The sequence below is a fragment of the Sitodiplosis mosellana genome, unplaced genomic scaffold, assembly GCF_009176505.1.
Source record: "Sitodiplosis mosellana isolate CC-2019 unplaced genomic scaffold, AAFC_SMos_1.0 Smas_scaffold_1, whole genome shotgun sequence".
In the NCBI taxonomy this organism is placed as follows: Eukaryota; Metazoa; Arthropoda; class Insecta; order Diptera; family Cecidomyiidae; genus Sitodiplosis; species Sitodiplosis mosellana.
The window spans coordinates 6,793,220-6,819,172 of NW_022595244.1; the positions used below are offsets into that span (position 1 = coordinate 6,793,220).

Sequence of the window (25,953 nt, forward strand, 5' to 3'; positions counted from 1 at the left end):
GAAACGAACATAAAATATATCATAATAACTACAATCAATGTGGCACTATCATCATCTGACTCGTCCCTTTTATCCATTCTATTCATATTTTAAAAATGGTATAAAATGCAATTCAATTTCAAACATGTCGTCATTTAGTTGACTGTGTCAGCCATGGATTCGTCAAAAGCATTAAAATATCACTTCAAAACTTTCCAAGTGGCTGGAGTTTGGCCGAAAGAAGCATCGTTACATCCCCAACTTTACCGAATTTGGACAGTTACAGTTCTACTTGGATTTTTATTTCCTTTGAGTCAAATTCTCAACATATTTTTCGCGCATTCAGTCACGGAAATGGTTGATCGTTCAGTGATAACCAGTTCCGTGGTGGTTGTTGTTGTGAAAGCCATAGCTTTATTCACAACGCGAAAGGGTTTGAACGAGTTTTTAGAAATAATCAAAAGCTTGGACAGTGAAATCCACGATGAATCACACATTTTCCAAATGAATAAAACCATCAAAATCGGACATCGACTCTATATCTCCTATTTGTATCCGTACATTTCCACCTGTGTATTGTTGGTGTTTCAAACAATTTACTCAAAACCAGAAACTCGGATGTGGTCTTCAACGTATGCATATCCATTTAAATGGGCTCAACGCACCAACGTTTATGTGGGCGGACTATTCCTTCAGGGCATTGCAAACACGTGCATCGTTCTTTTTGCCGTCGCAGCTGATACTTACGGAGTTGTGATGCTTCAAATTTTGTCGACGCATATTGACATCTTACAAGACAGACTGAAATGCTTGGGCCAAGCCAAAGAACTCTCATCGGACGAACACTTCAATCAACTGATTTCGGGCTGCAAGACCTATGAAAACATTTTGAGGTAGCTATGTAGTATTAAATGGGCGTTGAAATCGTTGTCGAAAGAGACTCTCTTTAAGAGAGAATCCTCTCGTTCTACCTGTCATTGACAAACAATCACAAATTCTTACTCTAAATGATGAATTGAGGCTAAATATTAAAAAAAAAAACTCAACAATTTCATTTTCTAGATGCTCAAAATTATTAGAATCCACTTTGGGATCTGCTTTGTTCGCGCAGTTTTGCGTGAGTGGTGTTGTGCTTTGCACCAGTGCTTATCAATTGACAATGGTTAGTGCATTGAGTTCAAAGCGCAATGACAAAAATAACTTTTTTTTTCATTTTTTCCCCTTTCAATTTGCTGAATTCATTCTAAGAATCCATGTTTCAATCCAGATCGCACCGGAGAATTTTTCCAAATTGTCATTTGTTATCGTATACTTCATGTGTATGATGACCGAAATTTTCGTGCCGTGTTTCTTCGGATCAGTGGCGTTGGAAAAAAGTCGGCTCATTGGTTGGAAAATCTATGAATCAAATTGGATGAAACAGGATAAACGATATAAACAGGCATTTTCAATATTTATTCAGCGAAGCAGTTTCCCCATTCATTTAACTGTGAACAAAATATTCTTCTTGGATCTGAGTACATTTCTGAAAGTAAGAGAAAAAAATCAGTTTTTCCATTTCATTTAATGAAAATCGTTTTATTGACCATTTTCCCATAATTATTTCAGATTCTAAAAACCGCTTATTCACTGTTTGCTCTCTTGAAGAATGTTTGATACTTTGCGGTTCAAAAAGCAACATCTATCAACACTTAACCAGCACATTATGGCAACACTTCTTATTGGTTATTCATTTGACGTTTCTTGTCAAAGTCGTTTACATTGTTCGCGTGAGTTTCGAAACTCACGCACAATTAATATAAACATTATTTTTTGCATTTCGAATTAAAAACGCTATTTTTAACAGAGTTTTTTTTTGAAAAATTGTAATTGTTGAACATTTCCAACTTCTAATCACTATCGGTGTAATTGAATGTTATGCACTTGATCAATGTTCTGATTCCTAGAACGCTGGCATCCCTATAACAATGACACTTGTGTGATTGTATTGGTTTTTTGATGGACAAACATATGTTAGAAAAAAGTAAAGTGAAGAAAATCATCAAACGTCAAACAATACTGAAGAGATTATCTACCAACCGAATTAAGCGAGTCTGCTTGGTATTTTTTTTTGGATAATTTATGACTGGTTTAATAGCTGGCGATAAAAGTGTTAAGTAGCGGAATTTGTGCAAATCGTCGTTGCATTATTGATTTTAGCATTTAAGTTAAGCCGGATCTGTAGTCAACGATGTTGTGTTGTTTGAAATTTCTGTACGGCGGACGGAGTAGCAGTGCGAATGTTGCCATGAAAATGAACCAAAACAATATACAGCTGGATACAGCGAATATGGGTAACGTATTGAATTTCAATTATGAACAATATGGCATTTGAATGGCATTTCCATGTTATTACCTCCGATTGAACGGGGTTTCATTTTGCATTGAATAGGTCATGAAGTGGTGATTTTGAAGAATGGATGTCGAATATGCGGTTCGGGTGGAGCCTTGGCTACGGCGCCATTAGTTCAGTCCAAATCATATTTTGAAGTGAAATTACAGCAAAGTGGACACTGGTCGATTGGCCTAGCAACACACAAAACAGATCTGAACAAATCGAAAGGCGGCACAGATACAGAATCGTGGTGTCTTAATTCCGACCATATTGTACTGCACAACAACACAGAAATTCACAAGCTCTCACTTCAACCGGCCGATATATCAAGCTCATTAGAAAATATTAACGATGTTCTACCAGGTACAAATCATGAAACGGGCATTCCAGCAGAAGGTGATACAATTGGCGTAGCCTACGATCACGTCGAAATGAACTTCTATCTGAATGGCAAGAAGCTTGATATTCCCACTTTGAGCATCAAAGGAACTGTATATCCTGCGCTATTTGGTAAGACGATTTAAAATCGAATTTGAAGCGAAGAAAAATACCCGAAATGTTAACATTTTCAATTTTGTAACTTTTGCTAATGACGTTGATTGATTTGTCCATTTCTCAGTTGATGATGGAGCAATTTTAGACATCATATTGGATGACTTCAACTTTGGTCCGCCGCCGGGATTTGACAAAATTATGCTCGAACAATCACTGCTATGATTAGCTCCTTGTATGATACGAACCAATGAACAAAATATAATTGAACAAAGACCACACTGCATGCCATCGGAGTCTAGATTGTTGCTCTGCAGCATCCATTTCGCATTGATAATGATAATTGTTTTTAAGTGTCTATGCAAATAATTAACGGAACAGAACCAGAACAAAGTCTTACAAACTCGAAATAACTCGTATACTTAATGAGAATAAAAACAAATGTAATGAATCTTGAAATTGTAATTTTTTCTCTCGCAAGATATAACATAATATAATGAAAAATATTTATTTTAATGTGCAAAAACAGATGAATAGCTCGTTGTTTTTCCCTTAATTAAACGCTATTCTCTGACATTTTTTCGACGCTTTTATTCAATAAACTAGCTGGAATGGAGCTCAAATTCGTGTTAACATTGAACGATAGCATGTTACAATGTAAATTCTGTAAACATTTGAGCTTTTTACAATCATTTCAACGTCTAATAAATGTGATACTTTATTCAAAGTAAATGTTCTTTTGGTTTTTCAATGATAGTCCATTAGTTGATTTGGCAGAATTAATGTGCTATTTCCTAGGCGTCCGATCATGGCCGATTCCAATCGATACCAGTTTTTCTGAACAATCGAAGGTCTATGAAATATGTTTGATATAATCGGAACCGATTGTAATCGGCACTTTTACCCACATTTTGATCAATTCTAAGTGAAAAAAGGTTCAAATTCGTTACTTACTCATCAATCTTCCACTTTCTCCGTTTTTTCTTCGTAACTTTTACCTTCCAGTCAACATCTCTGAAAGAAACTCTGCCATGGATCGAAAAACGAAAAGTTTAATTTTTTTGAGTTGCTTTATTTCAAACGGTTGATTTTCTCTTGTTAATCCATAATTTTTCATTTTTTTAGTGTAATATATATAATTATAATAATTAAACACACTCTATACAATGACAAATATTCAGTTTATAATAGTTTAGGTTGTTAAAATTGTTTTTTTTTTCATTCCATTAGCTGGTATCGTTTTTTTTCTTGTTGTTTAAATGTTACTTTTATTAATTGATCATTTTTTTTTTGTTGCTAAATTTTTGTTTTCAGTAAAATGTTTTTAGTCGCAATGATATTTGTATGTAATTTTTTGGTTTTTCATTTTTAAATATTAGTTTAGCCGGTGGATCAGGGATGCAACCTGAAATCAGAGGCATTCGTAAGCATCCGGAGTGTCAAAGCTATTTGCGAGATGTACGAATGTAGTGTTTGTTGTCCGTCTGATTGGATTGTCAGCATCATTGATCGCAGCGGAATCGAAACTGAAGTCGGTCTAAGAGGTCATAATGGGAATTATCTCGGGATTTGGATGAAGTTTAAAATTCTTGAAATATTTTTTATTTGGTTTTGTTAGCTTTTTGTTTCGTTATGTCGGTCGTTCATCAAAAATCACTAATGTTGTTGTTATTGTTGTTGTTGTTTTTTTAAAAATATTTCCTTGTATATGTGTGTGTTTTTGTATCTATGCCATATATTATGGTTGCTTCGATTGCTGCTTGTTAGCTAATAACTATTATTACTTCTGTTCTCGTCATTTGTTACTTAAGTTGTTTTTTTTTCTCATTTTTTTTTCTTGTTGTCATTGTTAATAAATTGATTTCTTTTCTTCACCTTTTTTAAATACAATATATAATATTTTTCATATGTATATCAATATAATGATCGGGCACGAACTGATATGTTTCAATTGATCTTTTTTTTTACTTTCATTAATAAACCACTTGCGTTATGTTTTTTCTATTCACTTATAGAGTTGCTGTGTCTTCCTTGCTTTTTTTCATAATTTTTTTTGTTAAAATTAATTTGTTCTTCTATTTTGTTCTCATAAAAGGTAATCGAAAATGTAAATGGTTGCTGTTGTTGCTGAATTGTATGCGGTAATAATTCATAGTTTTTTTTTCTTGTTTCGTCTAAATATTCTTCAGTTGACATAAGCAATGGGCGTTCATGTTTCGGAGAAAACCGGATATATATTGCGTTCTCATTTCGTGGACTGGAATTTTAGCATAAAAAGAAACACGCGGTGAATTCTTATACAATTTGTAATAAAGTCATTTTTTTGAAGAATTTGCGTCAAGCCAATAGCGCTTACATCACAAAATAGCAGCCATTTTTGTTGGAAACTAAAGCAATTGCAAATTAGTCGACGTCATGCTTTTTTTTATGGTAATTTCACTTGATTAGACATTTAACAATCAACAAACAACGCTTTAAATGTATTTAATTTTTTTGTCTTTGCTTAAGCTCACACAATCTACCCATCGAACGAATGTCATGGAAATCAAAACGGAAAATTTGCATCGAATTCCACAAGGTTACTGCAAGAGAAATATACCATAGGCGATCCTTGTAGAAACGATTGTAATGTGTTGAAAAATGCATTTTAACACACAGAGGATTTTACTATCACAAGGATCGCCTATGGTATATTGCTCTTGCAGCAAATCTTCTGTCGAAATCCAAAAAAGAAAAAAAAAATCAAAACAAAAACGGAACCAATTTGCAGAAACCGAAAAAAATCAACTCAAAATCTGAAAAAAAACAAACGAAAAAGAAAAACTCAAAAATAAAATGGATTTGGTTTTAAATCTATTTTAATTTTACTTTCGAAAATTCATAAGAATAGAATAATTAATGTTAATAATGAATACCACTTATTACAACGCATTAAATTTTTTTGCAACTTTTTTTTGTGTGTTTGTTTGTTTTACTTTCTGATTACGAATAATTACCTACATACAGAATATTGGTTAATACATGTAGCATTATGATTTTCATTTCTTTTAATTCTTTGCTAATAATTGCTCTGTCTCTCTCATTACTCGTTGAACTCTCGATCCAGCAATAAGAAGAATTAAAATTCTAAATCTGTTGCTAAAGCAACAAAATGAAATTGTTGTTGCTGAATCGAAATGATGAGATTGATTAAGACGACACATTTTTTAGTTTCATTTGCTTTTTGCCAATTCAGAAATTCCTGCTTCAATTCATTCAGCGGGAGTTTTGGTTACTGATTGTTGTTGCTTTATTGATGGTTTTTTTTCTATAGTCGATCCTATCCACTCTATGCATTTATCATTACTTTGTTTTTTTTAAGGTTAGATTGTTAAACTTGTATGTATATAGTTTGTATTTTTTTTTTGTTTAAATTATTCTTTAGAATTTTTAATAGAAAAAAATGAACCAAAAAAGCTGATATGTTTGTTATAAGTTCCCACAAGTAATGATGTTTTTTAAATATATTTTTCATCGTTTTGTTGTTGTTGTTGTTGTTGCTTTATGCATCTAAGTTCTAATGCTTGTTTTTTTTGTTGTTTAAATATTGTTGTTTTTCATAAATTTAATTAAATCTTACTACAAATCGTATCGTATTGACGATGTATTCTCGTTCTCGTTCTCATTTCAAGTCATCGCAATACGCATAGAGAGAGAAAAAAAATCGATTCCATTCGAATGTCTATAATCTTATTAGTGTTTAAAAAGTTAGTTTTATCTCCATTTTTTTGTCACTCTATTCGTCATTGAAATATATTGATGTGTCGTTTAAACGTTGTTTTTTTTTAAATTCTTTAGCCAAGTATTTTCATTGATAAGTTAGTCAACAGTTGGCATATATGTTAATGGTGTGTGTTCCGTGTGAATGGATCGATTGCGCAGTTTGATGAATTGATGTGATTTTGGTTTTTTTTTCTTATTGAATTTTGAGGGCATTATTCTGTGTATTCTTACTGGTCATAGCGTCTTAATATTCTATGCACTATCTTCTTCTTTTCTTCTCTCTTTTTTCTTATCTTCTTTTCCTTATATTTTACACATGCACACGATCGACGATCTACTGCATGCGGCAGTTTTCATTCGGCTGTCAACTTGCATTCCACGAGATTTATTTTAAATTAATTATTACATTATTCCCATTTAATTTAATTTTATATTTAATATGCTTTTTTTTAGATTGGACGGAATTCTTCTGCAAAGAAAAGGCAATCAGAGCGCTTTTGCTTCGCATACATTGTGTTGTGTGTTCTTTTTTTACGTTAAATTTTTTTTTATTTATTTCATCAGTTTTTCAAATATTCTGCTAACGTGCTTTGTTGACGCGCTTTTCGTTTTTTGGTCTTTTTTAAAATTTTGACAAAGAAAAAAATTTCGCTAGAAAATACCATATTGAATTCTCTATATCGGGCAAGTTATCTAAAAACATCGCAATAACTGGGACAATAATTGAAGTGATTTTTGTTTTCGAAAGTGATTGATTTTCGTGCATTTTGAGATTGTGTTTTCTTTTGTCCTCTTTTGGATGAAAAATTAAAAGCAACAAAAAATGAAAAGCACATTTTTACGTCATCGTAGCATCGGCCACGAGGGACACTGGACAGCCATAAAAAATAACACATTCGACCTGTACTTAAAATCGATGTTCAGCAATATGCCCATTCCTTCATCATTATGCTTTCCATTACACTAATATAACTTTTTATTCTGAAGTGTTTGTTGCTTTTTTTTGTCAATAAATATGATAATTAGCTTTAATTAATATGATGAAAATGTATACATAATTGGTTCGTCTGCTTCTTATACTTTGCTTTTTGTGTATGTGTATGTTTGTTATGTGTTCTTTTTTTGTTCACTGCGCATTGTATTTTTTCATTTTTTTTCTTGTCACGGTAGTGCGAGTTTATTTTTTGGTTGAATTTGGTGTACGGATACTTTGGTAATAATTCAATGCGTTGTCAACATTTGATGTTTCAAACAAACAACGAATCGAAACTCTCGATTCATTTTCAAAAACATTAAACACATCGACAACTATCTCTGCCTATTTCAGTTAATAAATAAATAAGAAAAATATAGAGTTGAAACTGTTTGCAGAATTGAAGAGAGTTTTTTTCTATCTGTGTGTGTGTGTGTGTGTGTTTGTGTTAAAAGTCGCTTAAAGAACTGAAGAGAAATATTTGTAAGTTATTTTATGAGAAATTGTAACGTATAAACAGGTTTAATTCAGCTATTTTAAATTCACTTAAAGGTAGATTAATTCGTGCCGAGCAAAACATTTGCAATATTCGACTCAACACCTAAACATAACTAAAGAAAAAACACATTCTCTAGACAATAGAGACAGCTGTAATCATTTTCCTAATTCAAAATTCTATTCACAAAGAAAAAGATCTATTAAGACAATTTACTGCTTTTAAGAGCGACTGCATGGATTGTGTGTGTGTGAGGAATTTTGGGGATCTTCATGGAAAAGAGAAATTATTTTGTGGATTTCAAATAACAAACAGAAGGAAATAAAGCTTTTTTTGTTCTGTCAGTATCGATTACGATTTGATCGTTGTTGAAACCGACAGAAAAAGAAATTATTTTGATGAATCGGTCACCAAACAGCGAGAATCCGGTGCAAAATTACGATTAATGTTAGTTTATAAAAAAAAAAGATGAAAAAAAAACCTTTGGTCATTGAATTGTTTATCATGCGTTGAATGGTCGAATGCAGAAGAAGATCCACATATCGGCTCATTCACTGGTTAGTAGAATCAATATTACAATTAACACTTTAGTTAAATTATACATAATTATTATTTGCCTCTTGCGATCTTAAATTAAAGTGTTGCAATTGTTCTGTCTGTTTTAGTAACATTAAATTAAATGAATTCCACAAAATCTATCATTAAAAATTAAGAGATTCTTGCCATGCAACTGACGTGAACTGTGTTGTATATGAATACACGAGATGCAGTTCACACTTTAGTCAATTGCATTTCGAATTCCGCAGCAAAACAAAAAAATTGAATACTTTCAAAGGTAAATGATGTCATTGCTCCAAAGTTAACCTGAGAGCCATTTGTCAAAAATTAATGGAATGTATTGTAAAATATCATGTGTACAGGGTTGGAGGAGCGGATTGTTAAGAATTGAAAAAATTGGTTTGAATTAGATGCCCGTAAAAAAGTGATCAACAAAACGAAATAATATAGTTGATCACAATCATATGATTAAAAATTAAGAGATTTGGCTAAACAAGTGCAGAAGAGAGTGGGGCGGCGGTGGTCTAAATGGCCAATTGAACAATCGACACTAATCAAAATTTGATTGAGAACATGAATTTCATTTCCCTAAAACTATCCACTTCTTCGTCTTCTCCTTTTTTTCGATTATTTTCGACCATAGTCGCTTTCATACCTAAGATATGCTAAAGTATTGAATTATTTTTTCTTTTTCATTTCTTGTTTTTCTCTTCAACGAAGGAACAAAAATTAAAGGCAAAAAAAATCAGAATCCTCAATGAAGTATGTAAACCTTCATCTAGCTTATTCATCACAATCATCTCTCTTCGTTTCCTTTTCTCCTTTTCCCCATTTCTTGTGTGTATGTTTCAGTAAGATTTTTCTAAACGAACAGAATAAAAAACGAAATACCCGAATCGAATAGCTCTAGCTCTATTGGTTGCGGTGCAGAAAACAAACAGTGTTATGAAATATCTATCGTTAAATAAATTCTTTCAACGAATTTCTTTGTCTACATTTGTAATAAAATCCGCTATCGCCAGTAAATTGATCAGTTATGTTGCGTCTTTATTTTGTCGATTGTAATTTTCTTCTCCTTATTTTTCTTCTTGTTGCTGTTGTTATGTTGTGATAAAACATGAAACCCTAGATTTGCTTGTAATTTTGCCATGGTATTTATTTTTCTCATCTTCTACATCTCCTAAATACGTTTTATTGCAATAAGACGAACATTTTGCTTCAAAAGCTTCGATTACGAGAAAATTCGAAGATTACATCCTTCTTACGTCTTCCCATACACATTCATGAACCATGCCGGTTAACTGCCTATTACTATTCACTTACAATACACAATATTAAGGTTCTTGTTTCAAATTCAATTAACATTTTGTCTTTTTTTTTCTTTCATTTCTTCCATTCTTGATCATATTTAATCATTAACATTAATTTGTATGTTTAATTTTATTAAATTTCATCAAATTTTTTACGTTTTATCTTCATACGATTTTATTTTGTCTTGTTATGTCATTGTTACTTGTTTTTTTTTTACTTTTTTCAAAGAGAGCTATAATTTTTAGGGCACATTTGGTTAAGCTATAAATATTCTACTAGAACATAAAAATTGAATTTCAGATTAAACAAAATACAACAAGAGAAACATATCCAGAGACATGGACAATGTCTATGTGTGTGTGTGTGTGTTTTGTGTGTGTTAGTGAATCAATGTGGGTGGTTTAACAAAATGCTCAATACCAAACACGATGACGGCGTCAAACATACACACACACACACACGTAATTCGTATGATAAAATCAACCGCAGGAATTAAAAGCGTCAAGGAAAAAGGGTTAAGGTCTCTCTCTCTCTGTATTGGTTCCAACGAAATTGGTTTACATTCCGCGACTGGAGGGGACGAGGATAAACTTATACGTAGAACGATCATTTTGCTTTGAATTTTCATGCACACGAAATCAAATTGTGGGACAATTGATGGATTGTAAAACTGGGCCAAGGGAACTGAAATGCGATATATATCCGAATGCGAATCTAACACGGTGCACATTTGCTTTCTCTTCCTTCATTCATCGAAATTCCGCATTTATATATATCGTTCCAATGAATTTTTCTTTTGGGTGGCAGAAGTTGTTTTTTTTCCTTTCCATGAATAAATTCACTAACCATTTCGAAAACCTTAACTGATTTTTAATGCTACTCTACATTCCAGAGATATTACGAGAGAAAAAAAATCAAATTGCCAAACGAACTCCCAAAATTGTTTCCATCTTCATTGAATTCTACTTGCTAGAGGGAAAAAATATCTCTTGAGACTATTAGTTTATTTAGCAAGGTTTTTGTTGTCATTTCCGGGGAATACCGTATGAAATTGAGGTTACTTTTTCGTGTTTCAATCGAAAAGTGAACATGGATTTTGGTCACAAATCAATTCGTTGAGTTCGTGTCTGCGCATATAGATTTCTTCTATTTATGTTTTTGTCTTCTTTTTCCTATACGTATCTGTGCCAGAGAATGGAAAAAATTCCAAAATTCATTTCGTCTATTTTCCTACAATGTTTTTTTGTTTTCTCTCACAATTTCATTTCGAAAAATTGTTTTTTTTTCTTCTTGCGATAGAGTTTAAAATTGTAATTTCTTCATCAAATGTTCGGTTTTAAAACGTTACTCACTACATCAAGTTACAGGAAATTACACAGTTACACAATTTTTTGCCCATTTAAACTGTTTGCTTTAAGTTAGAGAATTTTCTGTCTTTTGTCAATTCAATGTGTGTTCATCAGTGAACCTGCATCAATTATACGAGCAAACACCAGATGAGGGTGGACCCAAGAAATCGATGACAAGTCCAGTGATGTGCACATTACAATATTTAAATGTTTTTTTCTTGTCTATCGTGTAGCATTGAATTTTTAGCTTTTAAATTGTTTTTTGTTCATTTCTTTTCTTCATTTTATTCTTTTCGTTTTAGCTATGCATTTACATTGCTAAATCTAGATATGATTAATCAACTTTCCACTATGTGTCAAATGTGATGACGATCACGGTATGTTCGTTCGTTTGTAGGACCCAATTCGTGAACGCAAATGATATCGTTGCTGCTTGAATTTGTTTTCGTTTTATAACCCTTGTTCCTCATGTTTTATTTTAGATTTTTTTTTACTTCTTTTTTTTGTGGTTTTTAAACATTTTTTTTTTATATACGTGAAAATGAAAATTGTACTAATTTTTGTTGTTGTTGTTGTTCAAAAAAAGGTTAACCGGTTCTATTTCATAAATAAAGCGTTGCGCCGTTGTCTCAAGCCCGAACATGAGGTTGAGTTTGAGGCGGCGATGCGATTGTATAGTAAGTTCCGTAATTGGGTCAAGTTGTTGCCATCAAATATGTGCTCAAATCACGATGATCAGCTGTTGGTTTTTTTAATAAATCCGGCCTTGGTTCCATACCCGCTCCTCTGTTGGTTTCGGTTTTGTGGTGTGCGAAAACGAGACAAAAGTGAAAATTAACAAAAAAATGGCAAATCATCTAAATCGACGATATCGAACAATAAACTAAAATTATTATTAGGGAAACAACAAATGGATTTGGTTCTTAAACTGAGGGTGCATTTTAGTATATTTTTGTGCAAAACATCATGACTGCATTCGTTTGTAGAATGGCATGAATGAACATGCTACGTTTCACAATTTGCTGTTCAAAAAATTATGCATTTTACTTAAATATTTCTTGTGAAACCAAAAAAATGTAAATGAATGTGCAAATTTATTGCTCTGGCATGCATATCAAATTGAATTGTTGATTTTGTCCAAACAAAAAGGAACGAAAAAAAAATTGAATCGAAGAACAAATTGGTTTTGTGTAGTGACAAGGCATGCATCATCGAAAATTATATGTTAATGTATTTTACGGCAAGTGAATAAAGAATGGGGTGAAAAAACGGTAAATGTGCCCATTAAAGAGGCACTCCATTGCAACAATGAAATGAAAACAAGATAAGACTTTTGTTCGAAGCCAATAAACATCGAACGAATGGAAATGAAATAGAAGGAAAACTGAAAAAAAAAACAAAAGATAGAAACAGAGATAGAGAGAGAGAGAGAGAGTGAATGAGGGAAATGAAATGTGAAGGAATTGAATAAAACACATACTTCCGTCCAATTGTGCAATGGCGGCCGCTGCGTCGGCAACCATTTTCGATTTAGCATACTCAATACGAATTGCACCGCGATCGGATGATAGCAGAAATGTACCTTGAAGTGCAGATATTGCCGAACCAGCGCATGCAGCATCTTTGAATTCAACAAATGCTACTGGAACGCTACCATGTTGTGTACCTTTTGTGTGCATTCGTAGACGACTAAAGCCAGGCAAACTGCGTGGTGTGATTTTTTTGTGTGTAGTAGTTTTTTTCATTCATTCATTTCAAATTTGGTAGTGATGGTGGTGGTGGTGGTGGTGGTTTTGATTGTTAATATGTTTTTTTGTTTGTTCGTACGAAAACATATTCATTCACGAGGTGCAATAACGTTATGTATATGTCAATAAAAATGCGAATATCCATTGAGAATTGGTTTAAATTGGTGAGATGAGAAAAATGAGTATGAATTTTGTTTTAAGTAAAAAATATAAAAGGAAGAATCGCATCACCAAACAAAAATCAGAGACAGTGTGTGTGTGGGTGTGTGTTGTTTTTGTTTCAGAGTCATAAGTCAATTTGCGGTGTTGATGAAAAGAAACGGAAACGAAAAAAGAAAAAAGAAGAACAAAAATCAAGTTAAGAATAGAATAAACGAATGAATGTTGTGTTTGTGTGTAGGTTTGGTTTTCATTTTTCTTTCATTCTTATCAAAAATTAAAACCAATTTCAGTAGCAAAACAAACGATGGATGAATTTTCTTGCGAAATGTGTACTCCTAAAGTGGTAAATATATTGTGTATGTGCGTGTGCAGAATGGTTTCAACTATGAACCCAATCAATTGTCGATTAAAAGTAGTATACATTATATATAGATGTGTGTATGTTGCAAGGAGCTTGGGGATGTTCGTGCATGTGAGAATGTGTCGGAGAGTATATATAAGTATGGTGAATGAAGGAATTGTTGTGCGAGCGATGCACGGTGCATGTGCGAATATTGTCGTTCCACTTGTTTTTTTTTTGATACCTTATGTACATGTGAAAAAAGAGCTTTAACCGGTGCCAATATGTTTTTCAATCACAAAATCTCTCGCTTTTTTTTCGACTGCCGTAAATACGGTTTTGATAATGCCGCATCAATTTATCAACCTCGAGATCGCGTCTCAAGCATGTGAATAACAATAATTGTCATTTGAGCCGGATCTGCACGGCCATGTTGCTTTCCTTTCTCTTTTCGATGGTACAAAATTGCTTTTTTCGATTGCGTTTCATTTTTAGGGTAGACCTTTTGCCATCGTCCAACCATTAATCATTGCAATAATGGGCAAATGCAACATAATTTTTTTTTGACCAAGCACTAGAAAACATCTAGCTTTTCACTTAGTTTCCCATGAATTCCCGGTTTATTAAGTTTTATTTATAGCACGAATTCACTATGCACTATGTGCTGCCGCACGAAAATGAGAAATGAATACCGGAAATACATAAATGCAGAGAGAAAGCAACAGCAGACGGCCAGACATCTTTTGCTTGAATTCAATTCCACAAAAAGAAAATCTCGTCGGGACAAAACCATAAATGTCGCAGTGTAGCCTTTTTACCTATGCAAAACCATTGCCAAGCCACTGACAGCCGACTCACTTGAACATGCCGCTTTTGGGTTCGGAGCGGGAGGCAGCAACGAAAAAACCACATCAACCCACTGAATATGACGGCAAAGAGAGATAGATTTACGACTGATGCCAGTGGATTACACGAATTAAGTGACGAAAACGGAAAAAAAATCACAGAACTATTCAAAGTTTGTGTGTGCATGTTCATTTTGTGTTTTGGTAAGTGTATTTCCATTTATCATTCGGAGTAGAAAGCCGCAGTTGGCAGCTGCTATAATGGACGAACGAAAAATTTAATGTAGTTTTTCCATCGGCTCCGGCTAGGAGAGGGAGACACACAGAAAATAATATACAAAACGAATTGAAATGCTTCTATTAAATAAACTTGGATTTTATTGATGCGCCTTTTATCAAACACTTTTATCCCCATGTATCATCCTCTGTCGCTTTCTCTCTCTTTCTCTTTCTATATGACAAATGTCTGTGTGCTTTGTGTACATGTAGATGTGGATCATTCGGCACACAAAAAACCGTACCGTGTTTTTTTCCGTCCACTTTCGACGTGCTGTTGCAATTGGATTGGCATGAGCAACTGATTGTGTGCATCGGGATAAAGCGACCGCATTGCAGTGCATCATCATAATCTTTAACGTCGTTACTCATGGGAATCAGACAAACTTTCAATCCGTGTGTATCCACTTTGATCGCATTATATGTACGGAGAGCGAGAGAAAAACGGAATCAGAGGAAGAATATGGCAAAAAATGGGAATAAATATCACCGAGAAACTGCATGCCAATGACCTGTATAGTACTTACGAAGAGAGAGTCGCCTTTTTAATTTTCTTTTCGCTTTATTTCTCCCGTTTCTTCTAAACGATACAACCGAATGCTGACTTGTCCTTTTGAATGCATTCACATTTTACGTGCAGTGCTAATTTTCCATGCGAAATCTCAATGAATCGCAACAAAACAGTCCTGACGATGAGTGGTTTCATTCTATGACGTATGAATAAGACGCAACAAAGACCCCATGAAAAGAAGCTTATGAATTTAATTATAGAGTCGCCATATATACCAGAATTATCGAATACTTCGAAATATTTGGCTTTTGCCATTGTACTCAATCACATTGCACTTCGGCCATTACTCGTCCGAATGGAATTGAATTCCTTCACTCTTTGGTCTCGCCTTTTCTCTCAATTTTTACGATCAAATAATGCGGCTATTAAACAGTTTACGTTTTATTTCGATGAAATATAAATTGATAATGGACATTGGCTGGAGCGAGGATTTATGATGAAAGCGCGGATATTTATCGTTGAAAATGGATTATTTATTTATGGGCAGATACAGAAATTGGTCGATGCGGGAGGAAAGCACATCGACTGTGTCTGAATGAATTGGCTGTTTTCGGAACTCGAAAAAGGAAATTGAATTACATTTCATATCTTCTTTACGTTTGATAAACTGATTTTCCAGCATTTTGATTTCGGAGAACGTCCTTTATTTTTGCTGAATGGGAAAATTACCTTTTCACGATACATATCTTCTTCGCTAGGGGAATTTATCATTCAATGCAGTTTGTATGATTGAAATCTTTTTCCAAATTCAAACAATATTCTTATTTTTACACACAGATTCAAAAGATTCACTCAGATTCAACACATTACTGTGAACGAATCGTCATGAATATGATGAATCTGATGAATCTCGTGAATCCAAATTGAAAATGGCGACAGAACTGGCAGTTGCCATATTGGATTTCAGTTAACAAAAGATTCATAACATTCGTAAGATTCACACCATTTGGAAAGTGAGTGATTCCCCTAGCTTCTTCGTATTGCAAAATTTTACATTTCGCTTGGGCTATTCACAAATGTCCCCTCTCTAGTTTTATTAACGTGCTAGCGTGTTTCGTAATTTACTTTATTTCGTTTTATTGGTATCAAATTCAGTGTGTGTTTGGTGTGTTTTGTGTGTGTGTGTGTGTGTGAGTGTCGTGCTTGCATTCGAAATATACAGGGTGGCGCACTCGAAGTGTAACTAAAACCAAAGACTATAACTTTTTTGTTTTTTGATAATTTTTATTGTTCTTAAGACATGAAATGTTGTAAAATGATTAAAAATTTTGAATCAGCTTCCAGATTTCAATATCACTTGCATTGGATCGAGTTATGACTTCAAGACTACGATTCAACAACATGAGCCCTGTACGAACGTGGGTGTTTGGAATTATGTAGTTCTTATTCTGGCTATAGTCTTCACATTGAGTCAAACCATGTTTGGTATTTTTGTGGGCTAACAGTGCCTTGTAATATACTTCAGGAATGAAAGTCCTTGGAAACCATCTTCATCAAAATCGACAGCCAATAGTCGACCAAAATGAGCTCTAAAAAGTCGTTTTTATCACCGAAGCATGGCTTTCTTCTAATATGGGTTAGATTTAAGTATTTTATTGGAATCTTCTGGAACCATTATAGCCTGGTTTATATTTATAGAGCTCTAATCTTCACCCCAACACCAAACACGTCACATGATGTCACTTATTTTGGGGTCAGAATGGAGAAAATGGTGAGGAAATCCCATAATTCGGGACTATCACAGTTCCGACCTTCAAAAGGAGCTATACATGGGTGATAGTGGTCCAATAAAGACTGAAGTTATTTTATAATATTTTACGAACTAGAATCTAATCACTTTCGTGGTTTGTGGTCACTCAAGCTATATTAGATTTCTTCTAAAATTTCTATTTTTGTCAAAACTACCACTTCCGTGCAAACACATTTAAAAAAAATGGTGGACGTGAGGGCATTACTCGATCCAGTGCAACTGAAAATAAAATCTGGAAGCTGATTCTAAATTTTGTATCATTTTGCAACATTTCGTGCCTTTAGAGCAATAAAAAATATCAAAAAACAAAAAAGTTATAGTCTTCTGTTTTAGTTACACTTCGAGTGTGCCACCCTGTATATATAACTCAGTAAAAAATGTCATGTGATATAATTTTGACAGTAAACAGTCAGTTTGATTTCATTTCAGGTGGGTATGTGGGTTGTTGTGACAGAATTAGTTTTATTTTATTTTTGTTCGTGAAAATATATATATGCTTTGATTTGGTGCAGAAAATGTTCGCTTGCAAAGTTTTGTTCAAATGATGTGTAAATTGGAATTTGACAAATAAAATAACGTGTGTACGGTGTGTTTTTCTTTTGCTCACAAAATTGGGATTAAATTTGAATGAGATGTGAAAATGATAGAATGGGACAATTTTCGGAGAAAAAAAAACGACCAAATGATATAATTTACCTGGCAAAGATCTCTTTGAGTTCGTGTTCAGATACAAATTGCCCCAAATTAGCAACGAATAAGGTCGAGCATGGTGCGTTCGCAGCTAACGGTGGATTCGGTTGCTGCGCTCCAGTTGAGCCTACTGGGCTAGCCAAGGCCGGACTTGGTAAAAAATGGCCGGGTGGTAGCCCAGCCGATACTTGCATCGATTGTGGATGCATTGCTGATGGATGTTGTAATGTGATTTGGTTCTGAAATGAGAATGAAACAAACATACAAATCATTAGCAAACATTGACACAAATTCCGATTTTAATCAAGTGTTTTTTCTCAATTAGCATTCCTTCAACGCATTTTTATGGTTTACAAATGTCGACTTCAACTCTATTACTTAACCAGACCGATTATTTCGGTCGACGTTTACACGCAACGCAATAAAAACGAATTCATTTTCATAACTTAAATCGGAATTAGATTTTTGTTGTTGATCGTTTGAGTTGATTTGGTTGTTTGGTGAAAGCATGCGATTTGAACATTTAATCTTGAATTACTTGCCAGCAACGCAGTTGAATACCGAATGAAATGCTGCACAGTAATAAAAGTGAGGTGGGCGGGAAGGATGTGAGTGAGTGAACCATTCATGACATCGATTTCATTGTTTCACTACCTGGTACCACCCCATACTGTGCACTCAGCTCGGCTCAGCGTATTTCGATTTTTATTTACATTTTTCTATTTCTATTTCAATTTATTTCGTTTCCAGTATTTGATAAAATGTCATATTTATTGTTATTTTTATTATGCTTGTTTCACATGTTGTTTTTTTCCCTCTTTGCTCCTTTCTCCCTCTGAAACCGAAAAATAGTCGAACAAAAAAAACGGTGCACAGCAGTTGAGTGAGATAACGATAGCAACCGATAAAAACAATCGCACAAAAAGTCGAAATTTTTCACTGAACTCATACTACAGTTACTACTGCTGTAATATTCGCTTACTACGAATGCGAATGAAAATCTTGGTGTGCTTTGGATTATTTATTGTATGTTATCATTCAATTTTGACCTGAAATACCGCTCGACATGCAATAGGTAATAAATTTCATCGCAAAATCTTGATGGAAATGCCATAAATCTTTATATTTGCAAAGCAACAGAACCGAAATATAGAATCGTTTCCCCACTTCAGCATTTTTGAAAAATGTTCGGATGTAAATAGCTCTCGAAACAGACTGCCTTGAAGAACAATTCAGAATATGATTTTAGAAGAAGCGCTTTCTGAGAATGAACCTCAGAACGAGAAAAAAATAAGTACAATTCACAATCTCAATTATGAATAAATATGCAAGTTTAGTTTTCGCTTTGGCTTTCCCGAGAAATTATTTACATTTTCCGCAGCTTATCATTTTTTTGTGGAAACATTTGATGTGCCAACAAAAAATAAATCGTGGAAATTTTTTCCCTTAATGCAAGCACTTTTGAATGAAGTATGCTTCCCTCAGTCGACCATTGGCTTATATTAAATTAAGTTAATGAAAGCATTTGAAATTCCATTTTTTTTAAATTCAACATTTTAGCAAAATTCATTTCCTGCGCCAATAAGTTATGCTAACGGTAAGTTATGTTAAGCGCACATTATGTTTGCCGTCATGACCTTTCGTTGAAACCGAAGACTAAGAACATCCATTGGGTCATTCATTCGTTTCTTTGCGTGGGCAATGTGGAGTCGAAGTAATGCTGACATATGTTGAATGAAAATTGAATATGTTATTCTATTTTAATCCAACGCTTACGTACACGATAATTGACATTCTCTTTAAACCTTTCACCTTTACGCGTTCGGTCACTCGCTGAAGACCAAGCGAAGCATTAGTTGGATTTGAGAAAATGTTTCATTTTTTATATTTTTCCTGTGACATGTGAATGGAGTCACTGTTTAAAAGCTTTCGGAAAACTAACAGATTAGTGTATGGTTTTGCATCGGCATGAGGCAACGTGGGTGCTTCACTGAATGTGTTGCACTTAAGTTAAATTGATATTGTTTTGGTTCTAAGAACTTCTTATTCTGACGCAACTCGCATTCAATACATAATGCAAATAACACAGAGTCAATCTCATTAAATTATTTTTGATCTGCAGATGGTTTGACGTCTCTCAAAGCTGCACTGATGAGCTATAAATAGCGAAATCAGTCACAAAAAGGAGTTTGTCGTTTGATTTAGTGAATTTTCGGTTAAAAATTGTTTCATTTTGGAGCCAAACAAATTGCGATTTAATGTGATTGACTCTGTGTTATTTGCATTATGTATTTAATACGAGTTGTGTTAGAATAAGAAGTTCTTATAACCAAAACAATATCAATTGTGTAACTGGCGTAGTAAAATATTTTAAATTTCTTTTTATAAAGAAATTGGGAAAAATATCTTAAGTTGAACATGAATAAATTACGTTTTTTTTTTTAAAGCTTTTTCGCTTATAACATATCGGCGTAATAAAATCGATATCACAAGATGGAAGAAGGCAAAATCTTCTAGCCCATGTTTGCGTTGTTCAAAGTATTTTGAAATTATTTAAAATCCGCTAAAATATAGACTTGATGTATCATTAAGTTGATGTCTTTCAAATGCACCGGAGCGTAAAATCTAAGAACACGAAAACTCTTAACGTTCAGAATTTAGTGAATGTACCGGTACAGAGGCAACAAAGTAGATCCACTTTAGCGTGGCTTTATCAGAATAATATTGTTGACCCATAATAATGATAAAATAAAGACTGCACTTTACGCATGAAAAGATAATGGATGTCGTCACCGATACATTAGACAAAGATCGAAGCAGATTTTAAAGACTAAAAAATATAGTATATAAGCACACGAATGTCGGGCTAAGTGCACCAGATCTCGCTTGGCATTGAAATAACGTCTGAAGTTGGTTCATTTTTAATGGACGACCGTTGCACGGAAACCCCATAAATATGTTCAACGGAAGTGAGAATTTCCATACTTGGGCCCGATGTGCTAAAGGGCGATTTGTGATACAAAATAGCGAATGTGAAGGCCAGGTAAAATGTCAGCTTTGCCCTTTTATCCATCGTGTCATATTTTGTGTTGCTCGTCTGGAAAAATGAACCACCGCCGTCGTCACCACCACCATCACAAAAATATTATATAAATCGTGCTCTTCATCTGGTGTGCACAATACACAATTTCCGCTTGGTGAACGCGTCTTTCGAAAAGCGTCGTTTTGCTTGTGTTTTTTTCCCACTTCAGGCATCCTTTGGTTCGGATGTAAAATGCAAAATCAAATAAAGCAGCTAAAAAAGAGAATAATATGTAGACAGAGCTGTCGCTGCAACGCAGGAAATTGGCGGTCATGTGAGCGCGAGAAAAATGAATGTTCACTTCACAAATCTGGTGAGTAAATATAATATGGCATTTGCTTTCACTTTTTAATATCCGCCTTTAACACCAGACTAATGACATTGGTCTGGTGCATCTTCCACGTTTCGCATCGTCTGCTTCTGCAGTCGTTCGATGCTACAAAACCACAAAAGATCAATTTCACAAATGAAATCGATAAAGTGGTTCGTCTAACACGAAAACTTACATTTCGGTATGCTGTGCTGATACTAAAGTCGTTAAGAAGAGATTCTCTCGCATTATGTCATCGTAGAGTCATGGTAAAGTGTCCGTTTCGAACACCATCTCAAAGTTCATTTGTTCAAGCGATGACAAGTTTCCATATTTATAGTTTGTCTTACAAATTGTGCGAAGAAGCTGTTTAGAACAATGAATTTGATGGTCGAACACATACACACATGCCCTATTAAATATTTTGTGGAGTGCGTTTCCATTGTTTGTTCGACTGTGCTGAGTGCGGAAATGCTGTGCTGGTCGGAAAAAGTTTTCATCGCAATTATGACACCATTTTCTCTTCCTGTAATAATGGGTTTAAAAGGCATATATGCCATCTAGACACAGTAGTGTCTTGTTGATGCGAATGTTTGCTATAAAACAACAAATTTACTGACAACGTAAATGAAACTTACACTTCCAGCTCATTCATAAACACACATCCATAAAATGTGCACGCAATGGAGTTTTTCGTGGAGCGTTCGTACACATTGATCTCATTTGGAGACAAGCGCATGACAAAAATGATGTGATAAAGATAAAAATCTGGAAGCCACTAGGTGCTTCAAACTTCAAGCAACTATCAATTCGACATGTAACTATGATCGTAACCATGAAAACGAACGAAGTTCAAGATTCTTCTACCGCTGTGAGCACAAGAGTCGTAATTTGTCAAAAGCACAATTTCATTTTAGCTTTGCAAAGAAAATCGATGCGCCCGTAGTTTCGTCTTTGTTTAAAGTTTCTGCGATAAATTTCCGTCGTGAATGAATTTCATCGACATGCTAAGCAACTACATTTACTGTTATATGCCAATCAAAAGAAGTAAAAAGTTTTACGATAAACATTTTACGAAATTTTCTTGGCTTTTATTCATGTGGATTGCGAGTGCATAGAAGTAGAAGATTTATCAGGGTGGAAAAAAAAGAACTATATTTTAAAAAATTCCTCCATAAATGCAGGGTAAACGTTGGGAGAAAAATCACCGACATTTATTTCAGTCTTTATTTATTCTCCAGATGTCTCTCACTTGAATGTGTCACAATTTTTTTTTTACACACAGTGAATAGCATTGCGCAACAGTAGTACTCAGCATAATCCAAGTATAAATGCTCACATTTGAGCAACAAACTCAATTGCAATCATTAAAAGTCATTCGACTTTGTATCGCGATTGAAAGTGAATACAGAAGAAAGACTCACCGACGAGTCGACTTAATTTAAATATCAAAAAAAAAAATATTTAAAAAAACGAAAAGTAAGCATCGATTGTAAAAACGTTTCAGACTCCCATTGAAACGGTATTAAATATAAACCCGCTCATTATGATGTGAAAAGTCACATGCACAACAATAACGAGCGAGAATTTGCATCTTGAAAAAGTTTCCCATTCAGATTTCAGTAGAGCGGAAGATGCGGTTGTGCTGGTGATGACGGCGTGGTGGTGACGGTGGATTCAAATGATTGAAAATGGCGAACGCATCATAAATCATTCAATTATATGTGTGTGCTGAACAAAGAGACACATCTTTAAGTTTTCGTTCACTCAGAATCGAGAGAGGGAGAGGGGGGAAGAAAGCGTGTTGTGTGAGAAAAACGATGAGATAAACGAATGATGACATTTCTGATGGATTCGCATTGATAATCGGAGACATTTTATGCTGTTAAACGTTTCGACGTCTCATAAACAAACATCGTTGGCAATTTTCCATATAATGCAGAATACTAAATTCCATGCCAGCGACACCACCACCACCACCATCATCATATGCGTTTCGTTGTCATCGTTACAGTTTTTCCTTTTTTACTTTTTCTTCTTCGTTTTTCTGCAAGTTGTTCATGCTTTCCATTCCGCGGTTTTTACCATCATCTCAGTCAGTGTGTTGAACTACTTGCATGGAAATCATTTCATCTATGAAACTTTTCGACATGCTTTTTCTGAAATGATTGACGACAAGACACAAGCAACGTTCTTTCTTTTCTCGTTCGCTGTCTCTGGCTTTTTCTCTCTCTCTCTCTCTCTCTCTCTCTCTCTGCCTCTCTCTCTGTATGTCTCTTCAACCAAAGAAAACGTGATGGCATAAAGAGAACGTCAATTTTGATTCTGCCATCAATCCGTGCTCGTCTATTTTTCGCAAACGAAGTGAACAAGTTATGAAAGTGTGCAGCCGAAGGAGAGAAAATCTGTTTTTAAACATTCTGTAATTTCGAAATAAATGAAAAACTTTGTTTTCTCTTTTGCGAATTCAAAATATTTCGGGGCCAAAGTATGTGTGTCTGTAAAGCACACAGAAAGCGTTCCATTTCGTCAAAGTGCTGTGTACCAACGACTCTTTTGTTAATTAAAATTATGGAATAACTGTATCTCTCTCTCTCTCTTTTGCCCTTGCTCACGCTCACGCTTTCGCTTTTAAGCGAATAAATTGAATTTTATCACGAATTTGTGGTTTCGCTGATTTTGATGAATTACACAGCTAAATTTATGGCACAAATTCCAGAAATTGTTGACTTGTTAGACGAGAAATCACGCAGAACGAAAGAAAAAAAATATGAATGAACCTAAAAAAAGGGGTGGAAAAAGAACTACACCACAGCGACTTGTCTTCGCACGTCCGCCGATAGCACATCGCAGCAGTTTTTTTTCTTTCTCTCTCTCTCTCCCTCTCTCGCCAATCATGTGTTTGTAGTGCATCGTTTTATCTCGTTGTGAAATGAAGCGATATGTGATTTCTAGCAGATGCTTAAACATGCATATTGAATACGATATGAGGCGAGTAGTGTGCTTTTGCTGCTTGTTTCGCTCACTATCGTGAAAACGAATGAGAGAATGAGCGAGAGATAGAGAAGACAGCGTTAATAGCGTATATGCGGTTAAATCTGCTAGTGGAACATTATTCAACTGAGCATATGAAATTCTCTGGATGCATGACATAAATTGTCTGCTGCAATTCCGACGCCGATATACACCCGAGTTCCGGCGAGTCAGCCCAGTCACATTGTACACTAAATACAACAATCTCCTACCATCGTATATTCGCTTAAAGATTCTCTTCATGAATCTTACAATTTGAATCGCACATTTTGCCCAAGTGCCATTTAATATTAATGGATTCTCTTATAATTCCAACACATTTGGTGCGCGCGTGTCACTGCACACAGTACATCTAGCCATGTCTCGTTGAATGGCTTGTTGCAATCTACTGTAATAAACATGATATTTCGAGGATTCTAGTTTGGAAATGAATTATAACCGGTGCATACAGAGAAGCACACAATTCCCCTTAGATTTCCAGATAAATGTTTGCCTTTGCACAACAGCATCGCTGGTTGGAGCTTTCTCAGTTGACATAAAAATGAAATTAGTGACACTTTTGAATATTCAAATGTTGCCCAACAAGTTGTGAGTGAACTATCTTGTGTGCCGGCGCGACGCATATCCAGTAAAATCATTTCATCTTGTATTTTATTAAGAATTTATCGTTGGACCCATTTTCAGTTACAGCACTTTTTTCCTAACGAGGAGTCGTACAAAGGAGTATTCCATTCAGAATACATTTTTGTCGTTGACACATCGCATTCCATCATAATAAAGCGCACACGCAAACATGTTCGATCCGATGAGCTAAAAATCACTTGAGAAGAGAATCGGAACACTTTCTTCAATCTGGACGTCAGTTGATTCAACTGATTCATTTTCCAGGCTATTCGAAGGGTGGAAAATCTTTGCTGTCAATTATGGAAATGCATCCATCATGATTATTATGAAAACATCAGGATACGTATTCTATGTATTCGATACATTAAACCAGGACGACAAACGTTTTAATTGTGTGTATTATTCAAGATGTAGGTTGTGAGCCGGAAGCTGCGCGTACCATGTCATCATAGAGGAGATATCAAATTCATCGTTATCTTTCTTGCAATTGAAGCATCTCAAGTGTAGCCGTATTTGTGCAACGGATTGTAAATTTGGTTGTTATTTTTCCAGTGTGCATTTTCATGCAAATGGATTACGAGCATATCAACAAAGCCAAGCACAACATTAGCGGCATGTTTTGCATTTTCACATCGCTGGTGTTAATGATACAACAGATAATGACAGCGGCATTCATTCACAGCGGTTGAATAAAGCTCCGAATTGTGCTTATGAAAAGGAATTTGTAGTTTTTGGAGTATCATTTGTTTGCAACAATTTTCAGTAGTATCATTCGAGCACTTGACTGTAATTTAACGACTAAAAAACGAAGCTATAAACAGTATTCGTTGAGTTTGTTATGTTGATTAAGCGGATGTTAACGTCTTACTAACGACTCGTACACTAACGTGCAAAAGTTTGGAACCACTAGGTATTTTTCATACAAATTGACCATTTCTGGTGGACTCATTAACATATTTTGGAAACACCTGCACTCTTGATATTTTTTGCATATCTTCTACAACGTTTCAATAGTAAATCAGAGAGGTTTCATCAAAAAATATTCATGAATTTCAAAAATATAGCAATTTGAATTTGTACTGTGTGAAAAATGATCAAATTTGTATGAAGATTAAAACAGATCAAATTCAAATTGATATATTTTTTAAATAAGTGAATAATTTTTGATGAAACCTCTCTGATTTACTATTGAAACGTTGTAGAAACTAAGCACAAAATATCAAGAGTG

General features: G+C 34.4%; 3 protein-coding genes across 10 annotated transcripts in view; 2 read left to right on the forward strand and 1 right to left on the reverse strand.

Annotated features, from left to right (window-relative positions):
• Window positions 1–333: 333 nt before the first annotated feature.
• Window positions 334–1,635, forward strand: LOC129578065 (odorant receptor 33a-like). Its single transcript, XM_055466144.1, has 4 exons — window positions 334–872; window positions 1,042–1,141; window positions 1,247–1,510; window positions 1,588–1,635. The coding sequence occupies exons 1-4, from the start codon at window positions 334–336 to the stop codon at window positions 1,633–1,635; spliced, it is 951 nt and encodes a 316-aa protein (XP_055322119.1).
• Window positions 1,636–1,913: 278 nt separating this feature from the next.
• On the forward strand, window positions 1,914–3,485 carry LOC129577316 (SPRY domain-containing protein 7). Its single transcript, XM_055464120.1, has 3 exons — window positions 1,914–2,312; window positions 2,411–2,863; window positions 2,973–3,485. Exons 1-3 carry the CDS (start codon window positions 2,210–2,212, stop codon window positions 3,068–3,070), a joined length of 654 nt encoding a protein of 217 aa, XP_055320095.1. The 5' UTR covers window positions 1,914–2,209; the 3' UTR covers window positions 3,071–3,485.
• Window positions 3,486–5,827: 2,342 nt separating this feature from the next.
• LOC129577325 (protein couch potato) overlaps window positions 5,828–25,953 on the reverse strand; it is a 175,611-nt gene continuing 155,485 nt past the window's right edge. For 7 of the 8 annotated variants that reach the window (XM_055464160.1, XM_055464179.1, XM_055464168.1 and 4 more), the window contains one exon: window positions 17,774–17,915. Coding sequence is in view for 1 of the 8 variants with exons in the window: in XM_055464198.1 (XP_055320173.1) it covers window positions 12,046–12,080; window positions 12,775–12,998; window positions 17,683–17,915 (492 nt within the window). In the remaining 7 variants the exon portion in view is untranslated. Of the gene's footprint in view, window positions 12,081–12,774; window positions 12,999–17,682; window positions 17,916–25,953 lie in introns of those variants that run through there. The other variant, XM_055464198.1, reaches the window with a different exon arrangement.

What these genes read in the sequence shown, in the direction of transcription:
- LOC129578065 (XM_055466144.1), top strand. Translation starts at nt 334, where the DNA reads ATGGTTGATCGTTCAGTGATAACCAGTTCCGTGGTGGTTGTTGTTGTG. An exon ending in ACCTATGAAAACATTTTGAG is followed by an intron (nt 873 to 1,041) that starts GTAGCTATGTAG and finishes TTCATTTTCTAG; the next exon opens with ATGCTCAAAATTATTAGAAT. An exon ending in GTGCTTATCAATTGACAATG is followed by an intron (nt 1,142 to 1,246) that starts GTTAGTGCATTG and finishes GTTTCAATCCAG; the next exon opens with ATCGCACCGGAGAATTTTTC.
- LOC129577316 (XM_055464120.1), top strand. Translation starts at nt 2,210, where the DNA reads ATGTTGTGTTGTTTGAAATTTCTGTACGGCGGACGGAGTAGCAGTGCG. An exon ending in GCTGGATACAGCGAATATGG is followed by an intron (nt 2,313 to 2,410) that starts GTAACGTATTGA and finishes TGCATTGAATAG; the next exon opens with GTCATGAAGTGGTGATTTTG. An exon ending in TGTATATCCTGCGCTATTTG is followed by an intron (nt 2,864 to 2,972) that starts GTAAGACGATTT and finishes TCCATTTCTCAG; the next exon opens with TTGATGATGGAGCAATTTTA.